A 25,950-nucleotide genomic window follows, 5' to 3' on the forward strand; every position below is an offset into this window, starting at 1 on the left:
AGTCACATGGCATGGAAAATTTCAGTCAAAATGGTTAAAGCTTAGCAAAATTATAAACACCTGAAAATAGGATCTTATAATGAAAAAAGTTGGACAACCTTAACAATATGGTTAGGTGACAGTCCAGCTCAGTTTCACAACTCCAGAGCCATTTCTGTTTCTGTAGCAGCTAGGTGAACTAAGTGGGAGAAGCATCCTTCATACTTAGTACACCTGTGACCTTTTTTGTTTTTAGCAGTCAGCACACAATTAGCCTCTCAACCATAAAGCATTTATCTGAAACAAATGCAACACACTATCCAAACTTAGCTAAAAGTGCTTACAGAAATACCATACGGAATCATATGTCCGTGATCTCTCATAGAACACTTGGTGAATGGCCTCTGGTTATTTGGAAAGAGAAAGCAAAGAGTTTCTCTAGCTTCCAAGTCTTCATATAGCTCTTGTGTAGCAACTGGAAAATATCACCACTATGCAATACCTAATGGCATATTTCCACTATACTACTTGTGCTTTATGTATTTCAAAGATTTTATGAAGGTAAATTTGCAGTGGGATAAATTAAGTCATTTGCATGTCCTGCATGAATAATTTCAGAGACCGTCATTGCTGAAAGAACAATTCTCTGTCAGGAGCATTCCCAGCTTGGATGTGGGCTGCTGCTGCTTTACTTGGCTTCATTCCAGGTACCTTCACTCTCTAGCTGTTGCAAAGTGAGAGAGGTTTGGACTTACTGCTTTTTCAAAACATTTCCTAGGCCAGAACATCCTCCAATCAATTTTGCAAGTTAAACGCACCAGGTGTATGATGAAAGTATTGTCTCGTGTCTATTAAATCAGACAACTCATTATAATATTTGTGACACATTTAAGTTTCTTTACTCCACAGATAGAATGCCTGAAAAAAATTATTAGAAGTTCCAGGGATAGCTAACTTCATTTCAACTTCTTGAAGTTAGAGATGGATCGAGGATCTCCTGTGGTCCATCCCATACAGCATTTGAACTATAACTTTCTCCAGAAAGATAGAATCAAGAACTATGTGCACAGATGGCTTTTGGGATATTTCCTTATGGTAAATCCATTCCATAAGCTCAAAGATACTTTAGAGCTGATGACCCTTTCTATAACAAAACCTGTCAGTTTTCCCAATATCAGCATAAAATACACGTGTGGCTTTTGCTGTAATTGTTATATTTCAAGGTTAGAAAAAAGTCTCACGTGTCATCACTTCCCAACATAGAATCATAAAATATTAGGGTTGGAAGAGACCTCAGGAGGTCATCTAGCCCAATCCCCTGCACAAAGCAGGACCAACACCAACTAAATCATCCCAGCCAAGGCTTTGTCAAGCCGGGCCTTAAAAACCTCTATGGATGGAGATTCCACCCCCCCCCTAGGTAATCCATTCCAATGCTTCACCACCCTCCTAGTGAAATAGTGTTTCCTAATATCCAACCTAGACCTCCCTCACTGCAACTTGAGACCATTGCTTCTTGTTCTATCATCTGTCACTACGGAGAACAGCCTAGCTCCATCCTCTTTAGAGCCCCCCTTCAGGTAGTTGAAGGCTGTAATCAAATTCCTCCTCACTCTTCTCTTCTACAGACTAAATAACTGCAGTTCCCTCAGCCTCTCCTCATAAGTCATGTGCCACAGCCCCCTAATTATTTTTGTTGCCCTCCGCTGGACTCTCTCCAATTTGTCCACATCCCTTCTGTTGTGGGGGGACCAAAACTGGACACACTACTCCAGGTGTGGCCTCACCAGTGTCGAATAGAGGGGAATAATCACTTCCCTCGATCTGCTGGCAATGCTCTTACTAATACAGCCCAATATGCCGTTGAGCTTCTTGGCAACAAGGGCACACTGGTGACTCATATCCAGCTTCTCATCCATTGTAATGCCCAGGTCCTTTTCTGCAGAACTGCTGCTTAGCCAGTGGGTCCGCAGCCTGTAGCAGCACATGGGATTCTTTCTTCCTAAGTGCAGGACTCTGCACTTGTCCTTGTTGAACCTCATCAGATTTCTTTTGGCCCAATCCTCCAATTTGTCTAGGTTTCTCCGGACCCTATCCCTACCCTCCAGCGTATCTACCTCTCCCTCCAGCTTAGCGTCATCTGCGAACTTGCTGAGGGTGCAATTAATCCCATCATCCAGATCATTAATAAAGATGTTGGGAAAAAACAGCCCCAGGACCGACTCCTGGGGCACTCCGCTTGATACCGGCTGCCAACTAGACATCGAGCCATTGATCACTACCTGTTAAGCCCGACAATCTAGCCAGTTTTCTATCCCCCTTATAGTCCAGTCATCCAATCCATACTTTTTTAATTTGCTGGCAAGAATACTGTGGGAGACCATATCAAAAGCTTTGCTAAAGTCAAGATATATCACATCCACCGCTTTCCCCATATCCACAGCCAGTTATCTCATTCTCAAATCAGGTTGGTCAGGCATGACTTGCCCTTGGTGAATCCATGTTGATTGTTCCTGATCACCTTCCTCTCCTCCAAGTGCTTCAAAATGGATTCCTTGAAGATCTGCTCCATGATTTTGCTGGGGACCTAAGTGAGGCTGACCGGCCTGTATCACAGTACAGTATTACCAGGGAATGATTGTCATTGATCATTTCCTTTTGATTTACACAGTTGGAACCACTCTTTACCGTAACAATGGGAAAAATTCTCCACCATATGCAGTTACTTTTGGGTCTCTCTTTAGCTGAAATCTGTACGTAAAGCTGGAATCAAGCATGTAATTGTTCCTAAAAAAATCCAAATGGTGAGTTAAACATGTTCTAAAGGGTGACTTGGATCTTGCTGACAAGGAGAACCTTGTCCATTGGAAGGAGTCTGACCTGTTCCCGAAGTGCACCCTTATACTTGGATGAACACATGGGCAGATCACTGAAGAGAGAAATGAATTGTCTGCTGGTAGTACTCATGCCTGAGTTTATCCTAAAATGAGAATTCTGAGGCCAATTTGTTAAATATGTCCATGAATCTGAAAAGTTGGACTAAAAAGTAGAGGAAGCAGAAAATTACAAGCAACAATTGGCTTGAAAATGAAGCCTGGCAGTAATTGCATTTACCTCCATAAATCCAGTAAAATCTGGGCATGTTTGCACCACTGTTGGTGTCTATAATATTTCCCTCTGAGATTTCTGCTGCAGTGCTAGATCAATGAAAAACATGTAAAATTAATAGCACTGTGCTCAGTGGCACACACACAATGGTCAGAAAAGTAAATCTCAAAACCAATTAAAAGACTGATGTCTGTTCAGCACAGGTGAAATTGACCCAGAGCTGCTCAAGCCACTCCATATCACTTAAAGCCCACTGTGTAAGGTGGGCTTGGGTGGCATGGCCACACAAGTTGGGGCCTCTAACACCTCCACATGTTGCGGAGGGAGAACTTTCTGTTGATTTCAAAAAGGCTGCAATTGGCTTGGATGGGTTAGTGACAACAGGAGTTGCTTGTGGATAGGGTGTGTGAATTCTGCTTCCTTCACCTATGTGAGGGGAAGGTGCATTTTACCCAAATGACTTCTTCAAAGTCATTTAACTGGTAGCAGCAAGTATTGGCTGCAGAAGAAGGTAACACTTACAGATGAAATAGTAACTGTAAACTGAATTAGGTAGTATCCCTGAACCAGACAAATTGATCGATCTGTTCCCCAGCTAATGAAGGAAATAGAACTGAGGCTTCTGGCACTAGAGAATGCCCTTGCCTTAAATGATACCCATTTTTCTCCTACTGGCAGGAATAATCCATGAATTAGTATAGAGGCATGCACGCACACACAAGAAGGCACTCTATAAACACAGAGACAATTTGTTTTTGTTACATGCTTCATTTGTACATACAGCAAATTATATTGCAAATGTACACCTTGGATTTCACTCTCCCAAATGGGGAATAAGAATATCTTTTTTGGCCTGATATGACTTTGAATGTTAATTGTGAAGGCTGAACTAAGGACAAAAGCCGACTTCTTATAAAACAGTATGAACTTAAGTTCTCCCTCTGCTCAGATCTTAATGATTTATATGGATTTACTATGGGTTTATTTCCAGTTAATTTTGGAAGTCACTTTAGGAAATCTAAAATAGCTTTATCTGATGTTCTGCAATTAACCTCCTAGTGTTTGAGATAAATTACTGGAAACATGTGTAATTCAAAACTGTAAATAAATAAGGGAACTGGTAATCAGAAAGGGTTCTTTACAACTGGAACTTGAGCTATACTCTGAAAACCCAGATAAACTAAAAGTAACTTTCATTAAAGGAATTAATTTTGAGGAAGGTACTGAGCCAAACAAATCTTGTTTCAAAACAAGAATCCTAGAGATACAATAGGATTTTTGACCAACTCAGTTCAAGGGATAGCAGATGCCAGCAACTACAAAACATATTAGTTCATTTTCAAACACTGCTCTTTAAGCATGTACCGGCAATATACTTAACTTTGAAAGAAAAAAAAATGTCTGGCTGAATATAGTTTACATACCATTTCATAGTAGCACCTAAGGTTACTATATATGAAAGAAATTAGAGACAAATATTGTCCTTTATTTTTCTCCAATTTGTTTAATTTGTGCCTTTGACAGTGCTCTGTATGTAGTCCAATTCTCCTGTTTGTCTGGATTTTCTATACTGTATTAGGGAGAAAAACCCCACTGTAAAGAACAGGAATATGTGACTGGAACACCTGATATGGATTCAGATGTACAGGTACTCCCTGGAATTAGTTTAACTCTATTTTATGTATTTATTTTTGCACTACAGTAGAACCTCAGAGTTACGAACACCAAAGTTTTAAACTGACCAGTCAACCACAATTTGGATCAACAATTCATTTGGAACCAGAAGTACACAATCAGGCAGCAGCAGAGACAAAAAATAGCAAATACAGTACTGTTGTAAACATAAATTACTAAAAAATAAAGGGAAATCAGCATTTTTCTTCATAGTAGTAAAGTTTCAAAGCTGTACTAAGTCAATGTTCAGTTGTAAACTTTGAAAGAACCATAACATTTTGTTCAGAGATACGAACATTACAGAGTTACGAACAACCTCCATTCCAGAGATATTCATAATTCTGAGGTTCTATTGTAATTGCATTTCAACTCAACAGCGACCTTCTGAGTGCACATTTGAGCACGTAAATAGCAGTATTTTCAGAAGAGAAATTTAAGCACATAATGTGGTTGTAAATAAAATGAGTGTGTGTGTCATCTTGTGTATTTAAGAGCTCACGCGGCCCTGTGCTATGATGATGATAGCTTTACAGTGCTTAGTTATTAGGTTTTGTACCAACTTATGTTTAATATCAAACCTTAGATATACAATTCACATTTTTCCAAGCATTGCACAATCATCAGCTACTCCTCATAACACCCTGGTGAGGTGTCTAAGTAGAGAGAGGTTTCAGAGTGGTAGCCGAGTTAGTCTGTATCAGCAAAAACAACGATGATTCCTCGTTGTTTAAGTAGTGAGAGTTATTCATAAACTCTATAGGTAAATATAATGCAGTATGTTTAAAAGTTCTCTCTTCAGCAGAATTTTTAGTAGGAATTGTGTCCCCAAAATGTGGGTCACTTGGCAGGTATAGGTACTATTTATTATGTGCAGCATTTTTCCAAACGTTTAGAGAAGAATGAGAATGGTGTGTGTGAGTGTGTGTCATAAATATAAAGGGAAGGGTAATCACCTTTCTGTATACAGTACTATAAAATCCCTCCTGGCCAGAGGCACAAAATCCTTTTACCTATAAAGGGTTAAGAAGCTCAGGTAACCTAGCTGGCACCTGAACAAAAGGACCAATAAGGGGACAAAATATTTTCAAATCTGGGGAGGGGGGAAAAGGCTTTGTTTTGTCTGTTCTCTGTCTGTCTGTTCTGTATGCTTGCCGGAGACAGATCAAGAAAGCAAGCTATCCAACTCCATTAGTAAGTACTGGCAAATAAATTTGTTAGATTACTTTTATTTTGGCTTGTGATTTTCCTTGTCTAGAGGGAGGCTTATCCCTGGATTTGTAACTTTAAGGTTTTGCCTAGAGGGGAGATCCTCTATGTTCTTGAGTCTTTTGTTATTCTGTAAAGTACTTACCATCCCAATTTTATAGAGGTAATTCTTTTACCTTTTCTTTAATTAAAATTCTTCTTTTAAGAACCTGATTGATTTTTCTTCATTTTAAGATCCAAGGGTTTGGGTCTGTGTTCATCTGTACCAATTTGTGAGGACATTATTCTCAAGCCTCCCCAGGAAAGGGGGTGTAGGGGATTGGGGGATTATTCTCAAGCCTGCCCAAGAAAAGGGGTGTAGGGACTTGGGAGGTTATTTCGGGAAGGTAGGGCTCCAAGTGGCCCTCCCTAAATGTTTGTTTAAATCACTTGGTGGTGGCAGTATTACTTAATCCAATGAATAGGGGAGTTTTTAACCTAAGCTGGTAGAAATAAGCTTAGGGGGTCTTTCATGCGGGTCCCCACATCTGTACCCCAGAGTTCAGAGTGGGGAGGGAACCCTGACAGTGTGTATGTGAGTGAGTGAGAGAGAGAGAGAATAAGAAATCTTGTACTGTAAAAGCAGCAACACTTTTAAAATGAAAAATGAAATTAAGATCTGATTGGCAATCTATTATCTTTTCATAGTTCTATATTTTGTATTTTAATATACTTGACAAAATTGTTATTTATGGGCAATTTAATAATTAGCTATGCTAAACAACCATAATTAATGCTAGAGATACAGATTTTATAACTTATGCATTAATACCAGCAACCTTTTCCCATAGAAGTGGAAACATTTAAATAGTTTTTCACTATATTAATGAAATACATTTTAAGGAATCAAAAAAGTAACAAATGGGTACAAACCCATATTGTAAATCTATTGTGTAAGTATTTGTAACCACACAGAATGGTTTGGCTATAAAAACTAAGAAAAGCTCTTCTAAAAAAAGCTCTGTGATGCATTCCTTGTCTTTCCTCCCCCAATACCACCCATAATATTTGCTATCATGTTTCATATCTATATTTCAATGACAATGTCTTTAAGGTAGGGACTGTGTATTGATACTGGTTTCTATAAAATACTTCAGTGAGGGCTGTCTTAAAATAAACAACACAGATTTTTAACAATCTTTTAAAAATATAGTTAAAACACCAAATCTCAAATTTTTCCAATTTTGTTAATTCCAAGTGTAATATTAAACAAATCTAGAGATAGAGGGTCTTTTAAAATATAGCTATCAGTTGTAATTTAAATATTTTAACTACCACAAATGTACAATGTTTCCCTTTGTAATACCCTTACTTGCACTGACTCCTTGAATGCTGCTCAGTGCAAGTAAGGGTTTCAATATCTAATCAAAGTTTGAAGGAAGCAGTGCTTACTTTTCTCTAGTACATTTCTTTTTGTAAATAAGCAGGAATGCCCAGTGAACAAAGCAGGTTAAAAGGCAGAATTCTGTCTTGTTTTCATTCAGCTATCCATCACACAGAGGAATTTGCTGAGAGGACGCAAGCAGTAGTCAGAGGGAAAAAAAGGAAGTAATTAGCACAGACGGTATGAAAGTAAAGCCAGAAAGCAGCATCCAGCTAGATGTTAATCACATTCCTTTATCCTGTTGCAAGAATTAAAATTATTTATAGTAATTTATAATCATGGTATGGTGTGTCTTTTTCAAATCATACATAAAATATAAGCAGAAAGGCTTCCAGTAACATAAACCCATTTCTCTGTTATGATACAATACATTCTGATTTTTACAATGATGGCTTTCCTCCCCCTCCATCACTTATTCTCTAGTGAATGAGATGACTCACCAACATTGAACTCTTCCAGCAAATAATTCTCTAGTCAACAGTAATAAAGAGATCCTTTCTCTCTTCATGAAATCGATATCCCTACTTCTTCTATTCGCAAAAGCACCTGAGTTTTCTGATTATGTGTCATCTTCAATTTTGCGCTATACCTAAGTATAGCCAAAGCAATGTTACTTCTCAGCTGCCTAAGAATACTTTAAATTCCTCTTTCCTTACTAGATTCCATGATAGCGTCAGGGCGAATTGCGCGGTTGTATGGCCCATTTATCACTTACCGATTTGTCTGGCATGCCACATTATTTTGTATGTATCTTGCAATCTAATCTGGAATTGCAGAAGACATTAGCAGTAAAACTAGATCCCCAGTCTGCAATGTTTATGGCACTTGTGACCGGTATCAAGTTTTGACTTAAGAGGGGCAGAGTTTCAGATAAGACCCTTCCCTTCCTATGGGTGATGGGAGAGTGTATGTAGTGGGGTGCACTATCTCTTTAAGGTACAGTATGAAACCTCCAGCCAAAACAGTCTGGGCACAGTCAAGGAGAACCCTGCTTTGCCCTAAGGCTGGGATTGTACCTAAACAGGAGAAGGAAGCTGAGCAAGAAAGAGAAGGGAACAGAAGCCATGCTGGCTGCTATGGGTTGCAGGACCCAGGACACTAGCCAAACAGTACATTAAGTCTTTCAAGGCCCTATAGTCCATCAACATACCAAATACAGCTCTGGCATCTCTCACCATGCTCTTGCTCTCCAGTACAGCATTGGTGTCTCTCAACATGCTCACCTCTTAAGTACAGCTCCAGCATCTCTCACCGCCCCTCTACTAGGGTGCTTCCCCATCCTGTTTCTTTTTGAGGTACATCTCCAACTTTTGCCCAGAGACATCAGTGGGCTCAGCGCACTGATCATTTCCCAGCCTTCAGCCCCCTCTGGCATGGCTTTCTGGCCTGGAGAAGTTTGTAGGTGATTTTCCCCCCTGTCGCCCAAATTCCTTCCCACCTTCTCCTTTCAGAAGCTTGATCTACCTCCACCACTCACTAGCTAACTCTTACATCTCCCTCCTGCAAGGGCACCACCTCCCTAAAACTTTTAACCTAAAACTTTTAACTTTTAACCTTCTGGTCATCTTCTGACATTTCTTCCTCGGCTCTCTGGGTTCTGAACACTCCCACCTTTGGACTCTCTCCCATTTTGTAACTCCAATGGGGAGCCCCAACCTCCTCATTATAGCAATCTAGGCCTCATCTGCACTGGAACAAGAGGGCTGTGCCTGGTTTCATTTAAGGGCCAGCTACCCTGTCAACTTTTGTTGTTGTTGGTTTGGTTTTGGTCTCCTGCTTCTTGGATCCTGAACAGTTTTGTAAGCTCGAAAGCGTCTCTCTCTCATCAACAGAAGTTGGTCCAGTACAAGATATTAACTTACCCACCTTGTCTCTACAATATCCTTGGACCGACACAACTATACCACTACCAGTCCAGCTGGACATTTAGTATCTCACTGACATGCATAGCTCTCAGAAAGTGTGGTTCCCTACCCACTGAAATAATTAATAGCCTTGTTTTTTTCAGTAAGAAACTATTGCCATCTGTGTGATATTACAGTGACATGACTACCCGTTAGATAGTGTTGAAGAGCAAGCAGAAGAATATGAGATATTCTCAGTTCCATTGTACTTCCTTTTTTCAAACTTTCCTTGTTACTCCACAAATAGTTGTTCAAAGTGATTTCTCAGTCTAACAGAATGTATTTGATGCAATAACATCTGCATGTGATCTAAACTAGAACATGAATCTATGCAGCACTTTTATCCTTTCTGTTTGCCCTGGTCCCAATTCAGCCGTCCATCTCTATTTAACAAAGCATGACCTTAAGTGCTTTGCTGAATATGAGAGAGACACGCTGAGTGAGGTAATATCTGTAATTGGACCAACTTTTGTTGGTGAGAGAGACAAGCTTTCGAACTTATTATGGACAGACATAAGCAGGTGCTTAAATACTCTGCAGAACTGGGGCGTAAGTTAATAAATGAATCACTGTGAATGGAACTTGAAGGTATATTATAATTCTATCTTTTCCACCAGATAGGTAATAGGAATTTCTTATGTTGCTTTCCATAGGTTAAGACATCATATAATGTTTTTGTACACTTAACTCTCACTTAAGTCTATGACAGCTTTCCATACAGAAGGTCTGCAGAATCAGGTCCTTACTGACAGAAGAACTACGTGCTTCCATGTATATTTTTGGCAGTCTTCCAAAATAGTGGTAGTTTTCATAATATGTGTGTGTGTTTTTGCATGCACACACATTATATATATAAAAAGATATTAAAAAGTATTTGTTAGCATGAAAATTACCATTTCAAAAATGTCACTAAAAATACCTAAAATAAATATCTTATATGTTAAGAAGATATGGACAGCAACTATGCCTATTTGGAAAAACAATTAATACAATTTATATACTGTGCAAAAATGTTACTAATCTAACTACCCAGTAGAATAATTAAACAAGAGCCTAAACAGCTTACATCATATCTGGCCCACACCTGTTCTCAAAAGTTAGGTAAGACATCCTAGTGAGGTGAAACCTAGTATTATCAAAAAAGTCTCACCAATTAAGTTCAACTTATTTTCTATTTAACAATTCTTTAAAAAAATTAAAATCTGAAAGCCTGGCAGGTTAGAAACATTCTTTCAATCAATACGTGCTTTCCATTTCTGATCCTCTGTCTCTGAAGCGATTATGAGACATCTCCAAGGAAAATGTGCTACATAAGCACTCTGATTGAAGGAATAATCTACATTCTATAATACAGTCTGGAGCCATAAATTCCATCTGCTCTACAGAGAAAATAATATTAAGCAACTCCGATTTTTTTTTTTTTTGGTAAACATCAAGACACTCCTGTTCCTGCAGGATAGGTGCGATGTAAGGCTCTTACAATCAATTGCAATTATTAATTATACAGCACATAGGTGGCCATGTTGCTTTTCAGTCAAAGACAACAAGCCATATACCACAGAAGTAGATTCATAGATTCATAGATTATAGGACTGGAAGGGACCTCGAGAGGTCATCGAGTCCAGTCCCCTGCCCGCATGGCAGGACCAAATACTGTCTAGACCATCCCTGATAGACATTTATCTAACCTACTCTTAAATATCTCCAGAGACGGAGATTCCACAACCTCCCTAGGCAATTTGTTCCAGTGTTTAACCACCCTGACAGTTAGGAACTTTTTCCTAATGTCCAACCTAGACCTCCCTTGCTGCAGTTTAAACCCATTGTTTCTGGTTCTATCCTTAGAGGCTAAGGTGAACAAGTTTTCTCCCTCCTCCTTATGACACCCTTTTAGATACCTGAAAACATCCACCGCTTCACCCTTATCCACAAGGCTCGTTATCCTATCAAAGAAAGCTATCAGATTGGTTTGACATGATTTGTTCTTCACAAATCCATGCTGGCTGTTCCCTATCACCTTACCACCTTCCAAGTGTTTGCAGATGATTTCCTTAATTACTTGCTCCATTATCTTCCCTGGCACAGAAGTTAAACTAACTGGTCTGTAGTTACCTGGGTTGTTTTTATTTCCCTTTTTATAGATGGGCACTATATTTGCCCTTTTCCAGTCTTCTGGAATCTCTCCCGTCTCCCATGACTTTCCAAAGATAATAGCTAGAGGCTCAGATACCTCCTCTATTAGCTCCTTGAGTATTCTAGGATGCATTTCATCAGGCCCAGGTGACTTGCAGGCATCTAACTTTTCTAAGTGATTTTTAACTTGTTCTTTTTTTATTTTATCCGCTAAACCTACCCCCTTCCCATTAGCATTCACTATGTTAGGCATTCCTTCAGACTTCTCGGTGAAGACCGAAACAAAGAAGTCATTAAGCATCTCCGCCATTTCCAAGTTTCCTGTTACTGTTTCTCCCTCTTCACTAAGCAGTGGGCCTACCCTGTCTTTGGTCTTCCTCTTGCTTCTAATGTATTGATAAAAAGTCTTCTTGTTTCCTTTTATTCCCGTAGCTAGTTTGAGCTCATTTTGTGCCTTTGCCTTTCTAATCTTGCCCCTGCATTCCTGTGTTGTTTGCCTATATTCATCCTTTGTAATCTGTCCTAGTTTCCATTTTTTATATGACTACTTTTATATAAGTAACAATCAAAGAGGCCCAATTCCGTTTACATTAATATATGTATCTAAATAGAAAACAATGGCCCAGTCTGATGGGGGTATACAAAACCCACACTGGGACGAAAGGGGTTAAAGGACAGTATTGGGCCCAGCTAGCCTCATCCCTCCAATCTTGCAGAGGGTGCTCCAACTGGAGACAGGGTTGAAAAGCTCAGAAGGCTGGAGAGGAGTACATACCTACCCTGAAGGCACCTGCCAAAAGAGGCTAGTGATGGCTCCCTGATGTAATAGGGCAGTATGCTGAGTCCGGCTGGGGCTGACTGTCTGGTTACCTTTTTTCTTAACTGGTCCCGGAAGTGGAGAGAAGTGGTAGGAAGTAACTCCGGGAGGGTAATGCTAATCCTTCCTAGGGCCCTGGGTCAGAGGCTGGTGGAGCAGGTGGGCCCGGGCTCCCCTACCACTGCCCCACAAGTGAGTCGATGTTAACCAGTAGGCCTCCCAGCCCACCGAAGACCCTATTACACTGTCATTCAGGAAAGCATTTATGTATGTGCTTAACTTTAAGCATATGATTAAGAACTTTTCAGAATCAGAGCCAATGTGAGTAAAGTTACTCACTTGCTTCAGAGTTTGCAGCACTGGGCCCTTTAATTAGATATAATCCAATACGCAATGACTGAACAAAAGCTGTGAAAAAATGGTATTCTGAGGATGAAAGTCAGTAAAAATTTAAAAGTGGTTTATTGCTATATAAGCATCTTAGCTGGTTTTATTTTATATATTAAAATATGGAGAGATGTGTTATAAAATGTTAGGCAAACCTTCATTATTCATACATTTCTCTTTCATTTGTGGCCTCTAAGACCACAAGATTTAACTATTCAGGAGGTTTCTAAAAGATCAGTATAACAATTTCAGGTAACAATTACTTCTTCTTTCTTGTTTCATTTGATTTGATCCATTCTCCTATACAGAATCTATTTTTTAGTCGGTAAAATTCAAGTTCAACATACAGCTTTGAAAAAGCTGTGAGATGTAGAGACATAGGTCTAGGCTCAACTGACACAGCTCCATTCTTTTTAGATCTTTTGGAATTCTTAAGTCAAAACCTGTCACACACTATAAACCTAGTTGGATCATAACTAAGATTCAGATTCTCGATTTTGTTCTTTTTAAACAGGATATCTGAAATGCCTATTGGAGCCTGATCCTGCAATCAAGCAAGATGTCCTCTGAAGCCAATGATAGTTTTGACAAATGAAGCAGGATCTGGCCATTTGTCAGTTAGTGACATTTGGTACAGAGTATCATCTTTCTGCAAACTGTAATTTAAATGTTGATGGAGGAAAAACTTTAACATGAATTCTGTACAATTGAAAATGATTTTATATTTTTACTTTGAGCAGAATAGCATACAGGATTTATATTAAGTATTTTAATCCTTTTCTGAACTATGATACCTTTGTTAAACATAATTTCCCAAAATACTTATTACATGTAGGAAAAACATATACTTGTGTTTATAAGTTATTATAGGGACATTTTATTGAAACACTGCTAATTGTGCACATTTGAGGCTATTTTTGTGATCATTTTTTCAGAATCAGCAATTATACAGAAAAAATTAAAATACACAATTTATAAATTAATATTGAAAACAACTTTCATATCTAAGTAAATAGAATAAAATTTTAGTTCAATGTGACAAGATCAAAGCTGATGTCATTTTTCATTTAGAATTCTGGTTTAATAAGACAAGCACAGAAATTATCCTACAATTTATTGTACTGGCTATTATGTAGAAAATTGTTTATGGATTAAAATATCAACTCTTTTACATTGACAAATGAATTTAGTAGTGCAATATTCTCAAACCACATCATGGCTTTACAGAACACCACTAACTGTATTTGTCATTGGAAAATCCACCTCTACGTAACACTATTAAAGAGTATAATTTAAGGTTAAAAGCCATGGCGTATTAATTTAGCCCTATGTTTATCATCTGCAAAATACACAATTTATAAACTCTCATGCCATAATCTCTTCATCAAACATAGGATTCATCCAACTAAGTCTTGCATACAATACAGAATAGCAACACACACAAAAAATTCTGTATGGCAAAATGAAATGAACTATCATAATTCTTGAGCTCAACACAGTCTTCCCAATAACCCAACAGAACCCTTACATCAACATGGAGCATAATGGATGATGCAACACACTTGTTATGTGCTGTGTCAGCACTGGTGACAGCAATGTGCTGAAATAATGGGTGCATAATCTTGTGATTTTTACACAGGTGGGATTTAATCATGCCAGAATAGGTTATTTAATTTTTAAACATTATTTTTTTAAATTACATATTTCTATTTTTAAATGAAATATACAGATTTTTGTTCAGTTTCTTAGATACTATCAAGAATGGCAGCACGTCACCAACGCCTTACTATAATGCAGGAAAATCTCATCCCTTCTTTTTCCTTTCATTCAATTTTTGCTGATCCTTATAAAGAATTTCAGCAGTTTAGTTTGGAAATGCTATTTCTTTGTAATCTCATGTTGTTAATTACCTACCTGTTTTTGAGTAGCCAAAACGTATATTCCACATAATATCATAATTAATACACAAGTAGTTCAACAAATGTATCACTCAAACTGAGCATAATGAAAAAAGAACTACAATTAAGGTTGTTTTTTTGGAATATTTAATGTTGAAGAGAGAGGTGTTTATACGTTTGTAACAGAAATAAATGACATGGAACTCGATTAGAATATTTTTCTATATGACTTTAATGAGTCATTTAGATACTTTTCAATACCTTGGGCTTTCCTTTTTCTCCAGATATTATGTTCTTGTTATGTGTTTTTTGTCTGTAGAACTTTCCAGAGCAGTGTATAAGGGAACCATACTCTAAGAGGAGTTTAGGGGTCACTAGGAGTACAGTGGAGTGTCGTGTTTCTGCATGCAACTACAATAATGCCTTGGGATCTACTGGATTTCCTTGATCTCACATCTGTTCAGCAGATACAAATGATATATATATATATTTTCCCCTGGAGGTAATTTTTTTTAAACACTTGTTTCGTACTTGAAAAAGTATGCTTAGCCCAAGTATACAATCATTCTATTTCAAAATACAGCCAGCACAAGAAATCTTAAATTAATCTCCTATGAAATGAGCCCTGTCCAAGCCACAACCTCCATTCCATTCTGTTCTCCATACCTCATTCATTGCAATAACCTAATCTTGTGTTAACAAGGGAAGGATAAGAGCAATTTGCCGGGTATAAATATTTTTATAGCTAGATAACCAAGGCAAAAGCCATCTCTGAAAAGAAAGAATGTAGCTTCCTTGTCTGTGCCAGATCATGATAAGCACATGATCCTTGGGTATCCAAGAAACTCCCCAGGTTGCATGTCTGCATACCCCAACATTCAGGGATGCTGATACAATGTTTACCATCTCTTTCAGTTGCTTCTCAAATCCTGTAAGCATCATCTCAGTCTTGTATTAACTACTTGCTCTTCAGCTAGGTAAATCTCCTCACAGTCCACATCTATAATTTCTGTTAGCCAATTATAAAACTGCTCCACTGCACCAGCAGGGACAGAAAAGAGACATAAAATTCAGTATTAACATTCTGAAGACTTCTCAAGACATTCTTCCTCAGTAACCCCCTACAAGCCCCATGCATACATTTAACAGAAAGCGTAAAAAGATGGAATCTGTGGAACAACAGCCACAGATAAACAATTGCCCTTTGGGATCTCCCAGAAAGAAAGCCACTCAAGAACAGCCCAGTCAGCTTTAATGAGGGTCAGTAAACAAATAACAATATCTTGTGCTCCATGGTATCAAAGATAACTGATCGATCTGAAAATGGATACCTGAACTCCATGAATCACTAGGAAAGGATCAACCATAGCCACCACCAGCGCAGTTTCTACAGCATAGCCAGACCAAACCAGGTGTCAAACAGATCAAAGGTCTATTGTGCGTGTATTTGAATTTAAGATATTTTGAGACCTGGTCCTAGTTGGGAAATTTCTTCAATTTGCTGATCTTTCACTTAAAAGAAAATCACACACTATTTTTGTAGAATGAAAAAATTAACTTTCAAAAAATATCTGAAATTTGGTAGAAGATATAAATTTAAATCTGAAAGTCAACAACTTCTGTGGATCTTTTTGTTATCTTAAATTAAGAGATTGAAACAGAGCTCTAGTGTTAAAAAGTTGTATCATTTAAATAAGTATTATGGTTTTCTTTGCTTCATGACAATATAAAATTTTCAACAGAACAGTACCTGGTGGACTTGCTGCAACTCATCAGCAAATTGATTTACTTCAGATAACAGCAGAGATATTATAGACTTTCTTAATATGTTGCATCTTCCCAGTAAAACAAGAGTGTGGGACACGGGATACTGCACCTGAAACTGAATATAAGTATCTGTAAGTTCCATCTTTTCAACATCTGTCCAAACCCCTACTTTGTATGATCTCTTTACTTATATATACACATACACACACTTTTAAATTAAAAAATAAATACGTAAAAAGGAAGACATGAAAAAATGAAGATAAATTCAAAACTTACTTCTGACAGCTAAAAACTACATCACACACACACACACACACACACACAGTGTTTAAATGTGAGGATCTTGGTGTCTTTTGGAAACGGGTGGGTGCTAGTGTGCCCAGGCTCCCTCCCCCCCCAGCACCCAACCAATACATTCAAGTTTCTCACATTTAATATCTCACTTTGGCTGTCTCAACAGGTTTGTGTGCTCTCCGTTGGGAAACTGTAAGCTCCTTGGAGCGGTCATGTCTTCAGTTCCTTATATAGTGCAAAGCACACTATCACCAACAATAATCAATGGCAGAATGTTCAGAACAGATTGTTGACAAATCAGTATAAGAATATTGTGTGGGGACAGGAAGAGGTTCACTGTGGGCAGAAAATAGTAATTTGCATTTCTAATCACACTTTCCATCTCAGGCTCTCAAACCGCATTACAAACATTAACAAAATTAGCCTTTACTTCCCCATGAGTTAGTATTTAAGATTTTATAGAAGAGGAAACGAGGCACAGAGCTTAAGATCCTACCAGAAAGTGTGGCAGAGTAAAGAAGAAAACTCAGCCCTCCCAATTCACCTCTTGTTCCTAAAACACAAAGCCACGCAGGACATATCCTCACTAAACCCAGAATGGCTATGTGGCCTCTGTGCATATCAAAAGTATACATAAATCACATTAATCTTATTCCTTATGCCAAACAACATAATATGGGAACATGACTTCTTAGAAAACCTTCAGAAATGGATGGTCATGAAGGAAACAATGAACCTCTACTTTATAGAATAAAAAAATTATGGAAGTAGAAGAGAATGGAACATACATTTATAATTGTGTTCACCTCAGCATATTTTGAAAAAACAGATTCACAGAAACCAGTGAAGGAACAATAGCATCTAGAGCACCTACCCAAGATTGAGATCCCATTGTGTTAGGCACTGTGCAAAATAGTACATGACAGTCCCTTTCTTAAAGAAAAAGCACTCGCAGTCTAAATAGACATGACAGACACATAGTAAGGGGAAAGAAATATACACATACAAACAGAGTAATGGTTCACAACCAGCATATGAGTGACATAATTGTTTGTTTGGTTTACATATCAATTTGGGAGGTAGTTATTTTTCATTTTATGACATTCAACCAATTATAGGACAAAGGCAGTTAAGGAAGGGAATTAACTAAAAGGAACAACACAGGAACGGAGAGAGGACAATGAGGGGAGGGAGGCAACAGTGGTAGAGGAGGAAAGGAAGGAAGGATGGAGTGAAGAGACAGAGAGGAGAGAGATAGCAGCTCCAGCCAGTCAGCCACAGCCCACCTATAGCTGCAATGAAGCAATCAGTCAAGTTGGAAGGAAATACCATACTGTTTTCTATCTTGGTCTGCCCTACACCATTTGAACAAGTTGTGCACGTACATTATCATTCATTCTACCCCTCCTGATAGCCATCTAAAAAGCTGGCATAGGGCTAAATCGACTAATTTCCCATACTCAGGCGCATTACATATCAGTCAACACATACCTACTTGTAGAAAACCATTAGTAATGTGAGCAGAGCTGAAGAAAATTCACACAAATCTATAACACTAACTGATTATACACATTAAAATATGGTTTTGCAAGATTATAGCTACATTGTGAAAAAAGTCTAGTTTTGAGCTGCATATGCGACAACATTTTCAACAACTCGCTCCTAAAAGCATAAATCAAACTGTGAGCCTAAACAAGGGAAGTAAATGGGGGTAGCCATATATTTAATCCCCGCGTGCTGCTTTTTTGTTTGTTTTTTGTTAGTTTTATGTGTATTTGCAGTTTTCAAAAATGATACACAGATTCTCACCTGTATATTTCCAGATCCAACAAAACCATGTTGTCATAATACAATAGAACCTCAGAGTTATGAACACCAGAGTTACGAACTGACCAGTCAACCACACATCCCAATTGGAACTAGTAGTATGCAATCAGGCAGCAGCAGAGCACCCCTCGCCCCCCAAAAAGCAAATACAATACAGTACTGTGTTAAATGTAAACCAATAAAAAATAAAGGGAAAGCAGCATTTTCTTCTGCATAGTAAATTTTCAAAGCTGTATTAAGTCAGTGTTCAGGTGTAAACTTTTGAAAGAACCATAACATTTTGTTCAGAGTTACGAACATTTCAGAGGTATGAACTACCTCCATTCCTGAAGTGTTTGTAACTCTGAGGTTCTACTGTATGCAAAACTCATTCACAGATTCATTCAGTAAAGTCACTTCTACTGTCACCAATATCATCATCATCATCATGATGACATTACAAAATATACTGTAAGGTCCTCTAATATGACTACATTTTCACAGATAACAGAAACAGTATAAACATGAAATTTAAGTGAGGAAAAGGTAAATAAACCTCCAAACAATTAAATTTACTTGGAACTTTATCATAATATTAAGAGAGAGATCATATAAAACTGGCAACAATATTATCTTAAAATTTTATAAAGCATGTGTGGAGTTGATTGCAAGCAGTCTTCAGAGCTACAGACTTGTCATAAAATAACATCTCATATCTTGACTCCTTCAGGATGTCCCATCACACCTTATTACTTTACACACACTAAAGAGGAAAATCATGCAGAAAGTAACCTTCCATTGTTTTCTCATCTGTCCCAGTGCACGGCATACACATGGAAGGTTGGTTTTTTTTTTTTGGTTGTATTTTTTTTTAATAAAACACACACCCTACACATCCCAAACTATAAACAGTACTATCATTAGTTGAACAGCATAAGAATACCTCCTGCTGAGATAGGGTGCAAGTACGCCAGAAAGCTAGTATGTCTACTTCATTCAAGACAAAATGATTCAATTTCCATTAAGTCTATGTAATTGTAATTTGAGATCACAGGCACATTGATCTTATATGGCCTTAAAACAGGACACAATGATATGTGGCATTTGTACAAGACATCATTCACAATGCTATTGTTGCACTTTGCAGGAATAATTTAGACAACTACAGTTTTGAAAGATTTTCCGGTGTATCCACTAATAATATATAACTGGAGCAGCACTTGTTGTATGTCGATCATTCTGCCTTCTAGACAGCCTACATAATCCCTGCAGATCTAGATAAGGTTAAGTACATTGCAAATTGTTACACAGAGGTTTAGGCAATGCCACAAACAAACATGTTTCACATTTTTAGTGTGCAAGTCATCTTTACTGACTTCATTTCTCATTTTTATGCATTAAGGCTGGATACATATTTTACAAATTCTACATCTTTTAGAGTATAACCTTGAGCATGTTAGCAAACTAACTTGCCTTTGGCAGTCAGGTATACCAAACCACCATGATTTCCAATGTCATTTATTTCAGGCTATAAAAAGTCAATTTCTGTATTATTTACACAACATGTTCTATCAGCCTAGCATATATTTCTTGGGATGGAAAAAATATAAAAGAAATTTTATTAAAAAAAAAAATCTTATGACCTACAACTAGAGCCACCTCAAATACTACCCAGCATTTCATTTCTAGCCTTAATACAGGATTCCTAGTCACTTTGCTTTCAATAATTAGTCATTGCCAGTGCTGTATTCAGGTGTCTCACTAAAGTGGCCACCTTCAAAGTGAAGCTTCAACTGAAATTTGACCATAATCCTCCAATTTATTAAGTTGGCTTTGAGCTAGTGTTCCAGTAAAAAACAGACTCAAAACCAGAGTGACTGGTCAGATGATTCCCCACAATGTAGGGCCACTATAGCAGCTCCTGTGCTATCCGTCTCCCAGTCCCTGGTGCAGCTCTCATGCCTGGGGAACAGAGAGAACAGCTGGTGAGCCCCTGTGATCTCTGGGACCCTTGACAGCTTGCAGAGGTTAGAGCAGCACACTAATGCATGCCTTGTAGTTACAATGAAAAGTTGTATATGAAGTTGTATGATCATTTCCTTATATACTACTGGATATGGGTTAGTCAAAGCAGAGGTAATGTAAACATTATACAGAATTCAGGTCTAACTTCATACAAATCAGTGTGGATAAAAATCAATGATTTTTTTTTAATCAAAAAAATCCTCCAAATATTAATGATTAACCTGTTGAATTGGAGATAGTTCACCTCCCAATGACTTCATAATCTGCTTCAATTACCCAAACAACCATTCATTTTCTGATACAGCTGTAAAACTAATCCGAAAATTTTCAAAATAAATCACTAAAAATATATAGTGTATATCTTCTAAAAATGAAACCTATATCTATCTCTGAGTTGTGAAGAATTAAATCAAGTCTTCTGGACTAGTGATTTAAATCAATTTGATTTAAATCAAACCCACCCTGATACAAATATGTAGCTAGTCTATGAAGTCCCACTTTATGAATACTATTTTGTTAATAGATATAACAAACAATAGCTTTTTACATTGTGGCAGATCGCACAAGTAGCAGTTGTATTTAGTAAGTAGTGGCAAACGATCAATGAGAAAAATCTGCAATTACTGCTTAAAACTAAAAGATTAAAAGATCACAGATGCAGATATAGGAAGAAAAATAAGCAAACTGACTGTCATGGAATAAAATAAAGCTTTGAAGAGATCTAGCTTTTCCCTCAATAAGCTGATGACTGCAGAGAGTCACTGAATCACTCTCTTTAAATTAAACAGCAAAGACCATCACCTACTTGCTCATTTTTTTCCTGGCACTGGTCATTAATAATTCTACACAAAACCTCTGGTCTGATTATGTTAAATAAATTTTAATTCACTCCACTCTGTTATTTAAAATCCTTGGAAAGTTAAAAAGGGACTATACTTGGAATAAAGCAGATTTTGCTACCATTTGTCCCGGATAATTCTACAATATATTGGGGTCTACTATGTGAGCAGCACAAACAAAGTTTACAACACTAATTAAAAGTTGTCTTACAGAACAGATTCCATACCCTCAAAATAATTCTATATATCAATGAAATTCCATCTTAGACTTAAGGTAATACCACATACCTCTTAAACATGGCAAATGCCACCTGAATCAGTGAAAGCTGAGAAACAGGATTTCAATGAGAGTTTGACCTACTTTAGGAGCATAGGACTAGACCTTTGATGTTGTCTTTCTCCAAAGAATATATCAGCATAATGAACATGTTTTTAAACAATTAACACGTTAATATAATTTTTCCTTCGACTTCCTCACTTTTCTCCCTTCTTATTTTTACCTTATAGATTTTTTCCATAGTTTATAAAAGCCACTGAAATGGCTTTTATATAAATCTATACAAATGTTTTTAGAAATTCTTGTCTTGATTTCCAGAGGCATTGGACACTCACAGCTCCCAGACTTCAATGAATCCTGCTACCAATGTAGCTAAATTCTAGGACTGTCAATTAATTGCAGTTAACTAACATGATTAATTGAAAAAAAAATTGTAATTAAAAATATTAATTGTGATTAATCGCACTGTTAAACAATAGAATACCAATTGAAATGTATTAAATATTTTTGGATGTTTTTCTACATTTTCAAATATTGATATATTAGAATATATTAATTTCAATTACAACACAGAATACAAAGTGTACAGTGCTCACTTTATATTATTTTTATTACAAATATTTGCACTGTAAAAAAGATAAACAAAAGAAATAATATTTTTCAATTCACCTAATACAATACTAGGTGAAACTTTTTATTTTACGGACCACTTGAAAATTGCTGAGGGTCTCGGCAGACCACTTAATGATCTTTCCAAATGTTGTTTATACCGTTAGCTAACTATTGTAAAACATGTTGGATAAAAGCGCTATATAAAAAAAACCATTTTTTTTGTTCTACAAATAAAAGCACACAACTCATATTTTAATATCAGTAGTCTTACCTTTCTAATGCAATGTGCCCTCTCTCCCCCACCGCAGCAGCCCCTGAGCTGGCGGTTGGGAAGGAGTGGGGGGGTCTCTCACCCGCCACTGCAGCCAAAGATCTGAGGCTGGGAAGGAGGGCTGTCTCTCCCCAGGAGCCGCAGCCCTGGAGCTGGGAAAAGTTGCCTCTTTCTCTGGCCGCGGCAGCCCTCCACATCCCAAATTCCCCCCACCCCCTTTTCTCACCCCACTGCCCTCTATTCTCCTCAAGGCCACCACTTCACCTTATATGTGCGTCTTTTCCAGGGTCCAGGCACCTAATTAGTGGAGCCATGCAGGCATGGCTCCACTAATTAGGTAGGTGGCCATTCATTCTCTCATGTGTAGCTGCCCAGGCGCGCACCTTAGAGGGAACTATCCGTGGACCACTTGAATGGAGCTTGCGGACCACAGTTTGAGAACCTCTGCTGTAGTGCAATCTCTGTATCATAAAAGTTGAACTTACAAATGTAGAATTATGTGCAGAAAAACCTGCATTCAAAAATAAAACAATGTAAAACTTTAGAGCCTACAAGTCCACTCAGTCCTACTTACTGTTCAGCCAATTGCTAAGAGAAATAAATTTGTTTACATTTACGGGAGATAATGCTGCCCGCTTCTTAATTACAATGTTAACTGAAAGTGAGAACAGGCGTTCACATTGCATGTTGTAACCGGAGTCGCAAGATATTTATGTACCAGATACGCTAAAGATTCATATGCCCCTTCATGCTTCGGCCACCATTCCAGAGGACATGCTTCCATGCTGATGACACTCTTTAAAAATAATGTGTTAATTAAATTTATTACTGAACTCCTGGGAGAAAATTGCATGCCTCCTGCTCTGTTTTACCCGCTTTCTGCCATATATTTCATATTATAGCCGTCTCGGATGATGACCCAGCACATGTTGTTCGTTTTAAGAACAGTTTCACTGCAAATCTGACAAAATGCAAAGAAGGTACCAATGTGAAATTTCTGAAGATAGCTACAGCACTCCACCCAAGGAGTGCCTTCCAAAATCTGAAAGGGATGAGGGTGGAGCATGCTTTGAGAAGTCTTAAAGAGCAACACTTGGATGTGGAAGCTACAGAATCCGAACCACCAAAAAAGGAAATCAACCTTCTGCAGGTGGCATCTGACTCAGATGATGAAAATGAACATACGTCGGGCCACACTGCTTTGGCCAGTTATCGAGCAGAACCCATCATCAGCATGGAAGCATGTCCTCAGGAATGATGGCCGAAGCATGAAGAGGTATATGAATCTTTAGCGTATCTGGTACATAAATATCTTGCGACTCTGGTTACAACATGCAATGTGAACGCCTGTTCTCATTTTCAGTTGACATTGTAATTAAGAAGTGGGCAGCATTATCTCCCTTAACTGTAAACAAACGTGTTTCTCTTAGCAATTGGCTGAACAGTAAGTAGAACTGATTGGACTTGTAGGCTCTAAAGTTTTACATCATTTTATTTTTGAACACAGTTTTTTTTGTACGTAATCCTACATTTGTAAGTTCAACTTTCGTGATAAAGAGATTGCACTACAGTACTTGTATTAGGTGAATTGAAAAATACTATTTCTTTTGTTTTTACAGTGCAAATATTTGTTATAAAAATAAATATAAAGTGTGCAAAGTACAATGTATTCTGTTGTAATTGAAATCAATATATTTGAAAATGCAGAAAACATCCAAAATAATTAAATAAATGGTATTTTATTATTAACAGCGCGATTAATCGTCATTTTTTTTAAACTGATTGACAGCCCTACTAAATTCCCATTTACTTCAATTGCTACAGGATCAGCTTTCAAATTATAGAATCAATCAGAGAATCACAGAAGTGTAGGGCTGGAAGGGATCTTGAGAAGTCGTCTAGCCCATAGACATGCACTGAGGCAGGGGCTAAACCACCCCAAGCATGTGTTTGTCTAAACTGTGCTTAAAAACCACCAATGGCAGGGATTCCACAAACACCTTTGGTAACTTATTACAGGAATTAAATATCCCTATAGTTAGAAAGTTTTTCCTGATATCTAACCTAAATCTCCCTTGCTGCACATTAAGCTGATTACTCCTTGTTCTACTGTCAGTGGCCATGGAGAATATTTGATCTCTGTCCTCTTTATAACAGCCCTTAAGAAATTTGAAGACTTACCAAGTCCACCCTCAGTCTTCTTTTCTCAAGATAAAACATGTCTTCATTGCTCAGGTTTTCTAAACCTTTTATCATTTTTGTAACTTTCCTTTGGTCTCTCTCTCCAAATTTGTCCACGTCTTTCCTAAAGTGTGGCACCAGGAACCAAACACAGTATGCCTCACCATTGCCAAGCAGAGCAGGACAATTACTTTCCAGGTCTTACATATGACACTCCTGTTAACACACCCGAGAATGATATTTATCTTTTTCACAACTGCATCATGTTGGTTGACACGTTCAATTTGTTCACCATAACCCTCAGATTCTTTTCTGCAGTACTACTCCTAGCTAGTTAGTCTCCATTTTGTATTTGTTCATTTGATTTTTCCTCCCTGAGTGCAGTACTTTACACTTACCTTTATCAAACTTTAATCTTGCTGATTGCAAAACAATTTTTCAATTTGTCAAGGTCATATTGATTTCTAATACCGTGGTAACAGACCCAAAATAGACACCTGCAGCACCACACTAGCTATATCCTCCCAGTTTGACAGCGAACCATTGATAATTACTCTCAGTATGGTTTTTCAACCAGTGTACCCATCTTAGTGTAATTTTATCTAGACCTCATTTCCCTAGTTTGCTCATGAGAATGTCATGTGAGACGGTGTCAAAAGACTTAATAAAAACCAAGATATGTCTACTGCTTTCCCATATCCTCTAGAATTTAGGTTGGCCTAGCATGATTTATTCTTAACAAATTCACATTGGCTACTGCTTATCACCCTGTTATCCCTTAGGGACTTATAAACTGATTGTTTTATAATTTGTTCCAGTATCTTTCCAGGTCTCAAAGTTAGGCTGACTCATCTTTGTTCCCTTTTTAAAGATAGGTACTTCATTTGCCCTTCTCCAGTCCTCTGGGTTCTCCATGAGTCCTTGAAGATAATCCCTACTAGTCATCTGAAGGGATCATCTAGATGACTGTTTATTAACTACATCAATTCCTAATTATATAACATGAGTTGCCATTATTAAAAAGGCATATTCAAATATAGTCAAAGGTCCACTTTTAGGTAGATCTAGGCCACCAACATTACAAAAATTATCACTCATCTTAAGACAACTAAACTCACATTACCATCTTCACTGATGTCTTTGTATGTTCACTTGTCTAGAAGATCTATAAAAGAATAAAGGATTTACTTTCCACTCAATGCTACACAGTATTTTCTCAGGAACAATTTTTCATAATGTCACATTTATTACATCAAGGAACTGTTTTATGACAAATAGACATTACAGTGTTTAGGGATCATGAATCTGTGGAATTAATAATAAATGTGGGTATCAGTCAAATAAAATCA

The 25,950-nt window shown here is 37.6% G+C and overlaps 1 protein-coding gene across 1 annotated transcript in view; it reads right to left on the bottom strand.

Moving 5' to 3' along the window:
- Positions 1-25,950, bottom strand: part of MEI4 (meiotic double-stranded break formation protein 4) — a 118,803-nt gene that overhangs the window by 52,501 nt on the left and 40,352 nt on the right. The window contains exon 3 of the mRNA XM_054022886.1: positions 16,280-16,411. Coding sequence (XP_053878861.1) covers positions 16,280-16,411 — 132 coding nt within the window. The remainder of the gene's footprint in view (positions 1-16,279; positions 16,412-25,950) is intronic.

Source organism: Malaclemys terrapin, chromosome 3 (assembly GCF_027887155.1).
Source record: "Malaclemys terrapin pileata isolate rMalTer1 chromosome 3, rMalTer1.hap1, whole genome shotgun sequence".
Taxonomy (NCBI): domain Eukaryota; kingdom Metazoa; phylum Chordata; order Testudines; family Emydidae; genus Malaclemys; species Malaclemys terrapin.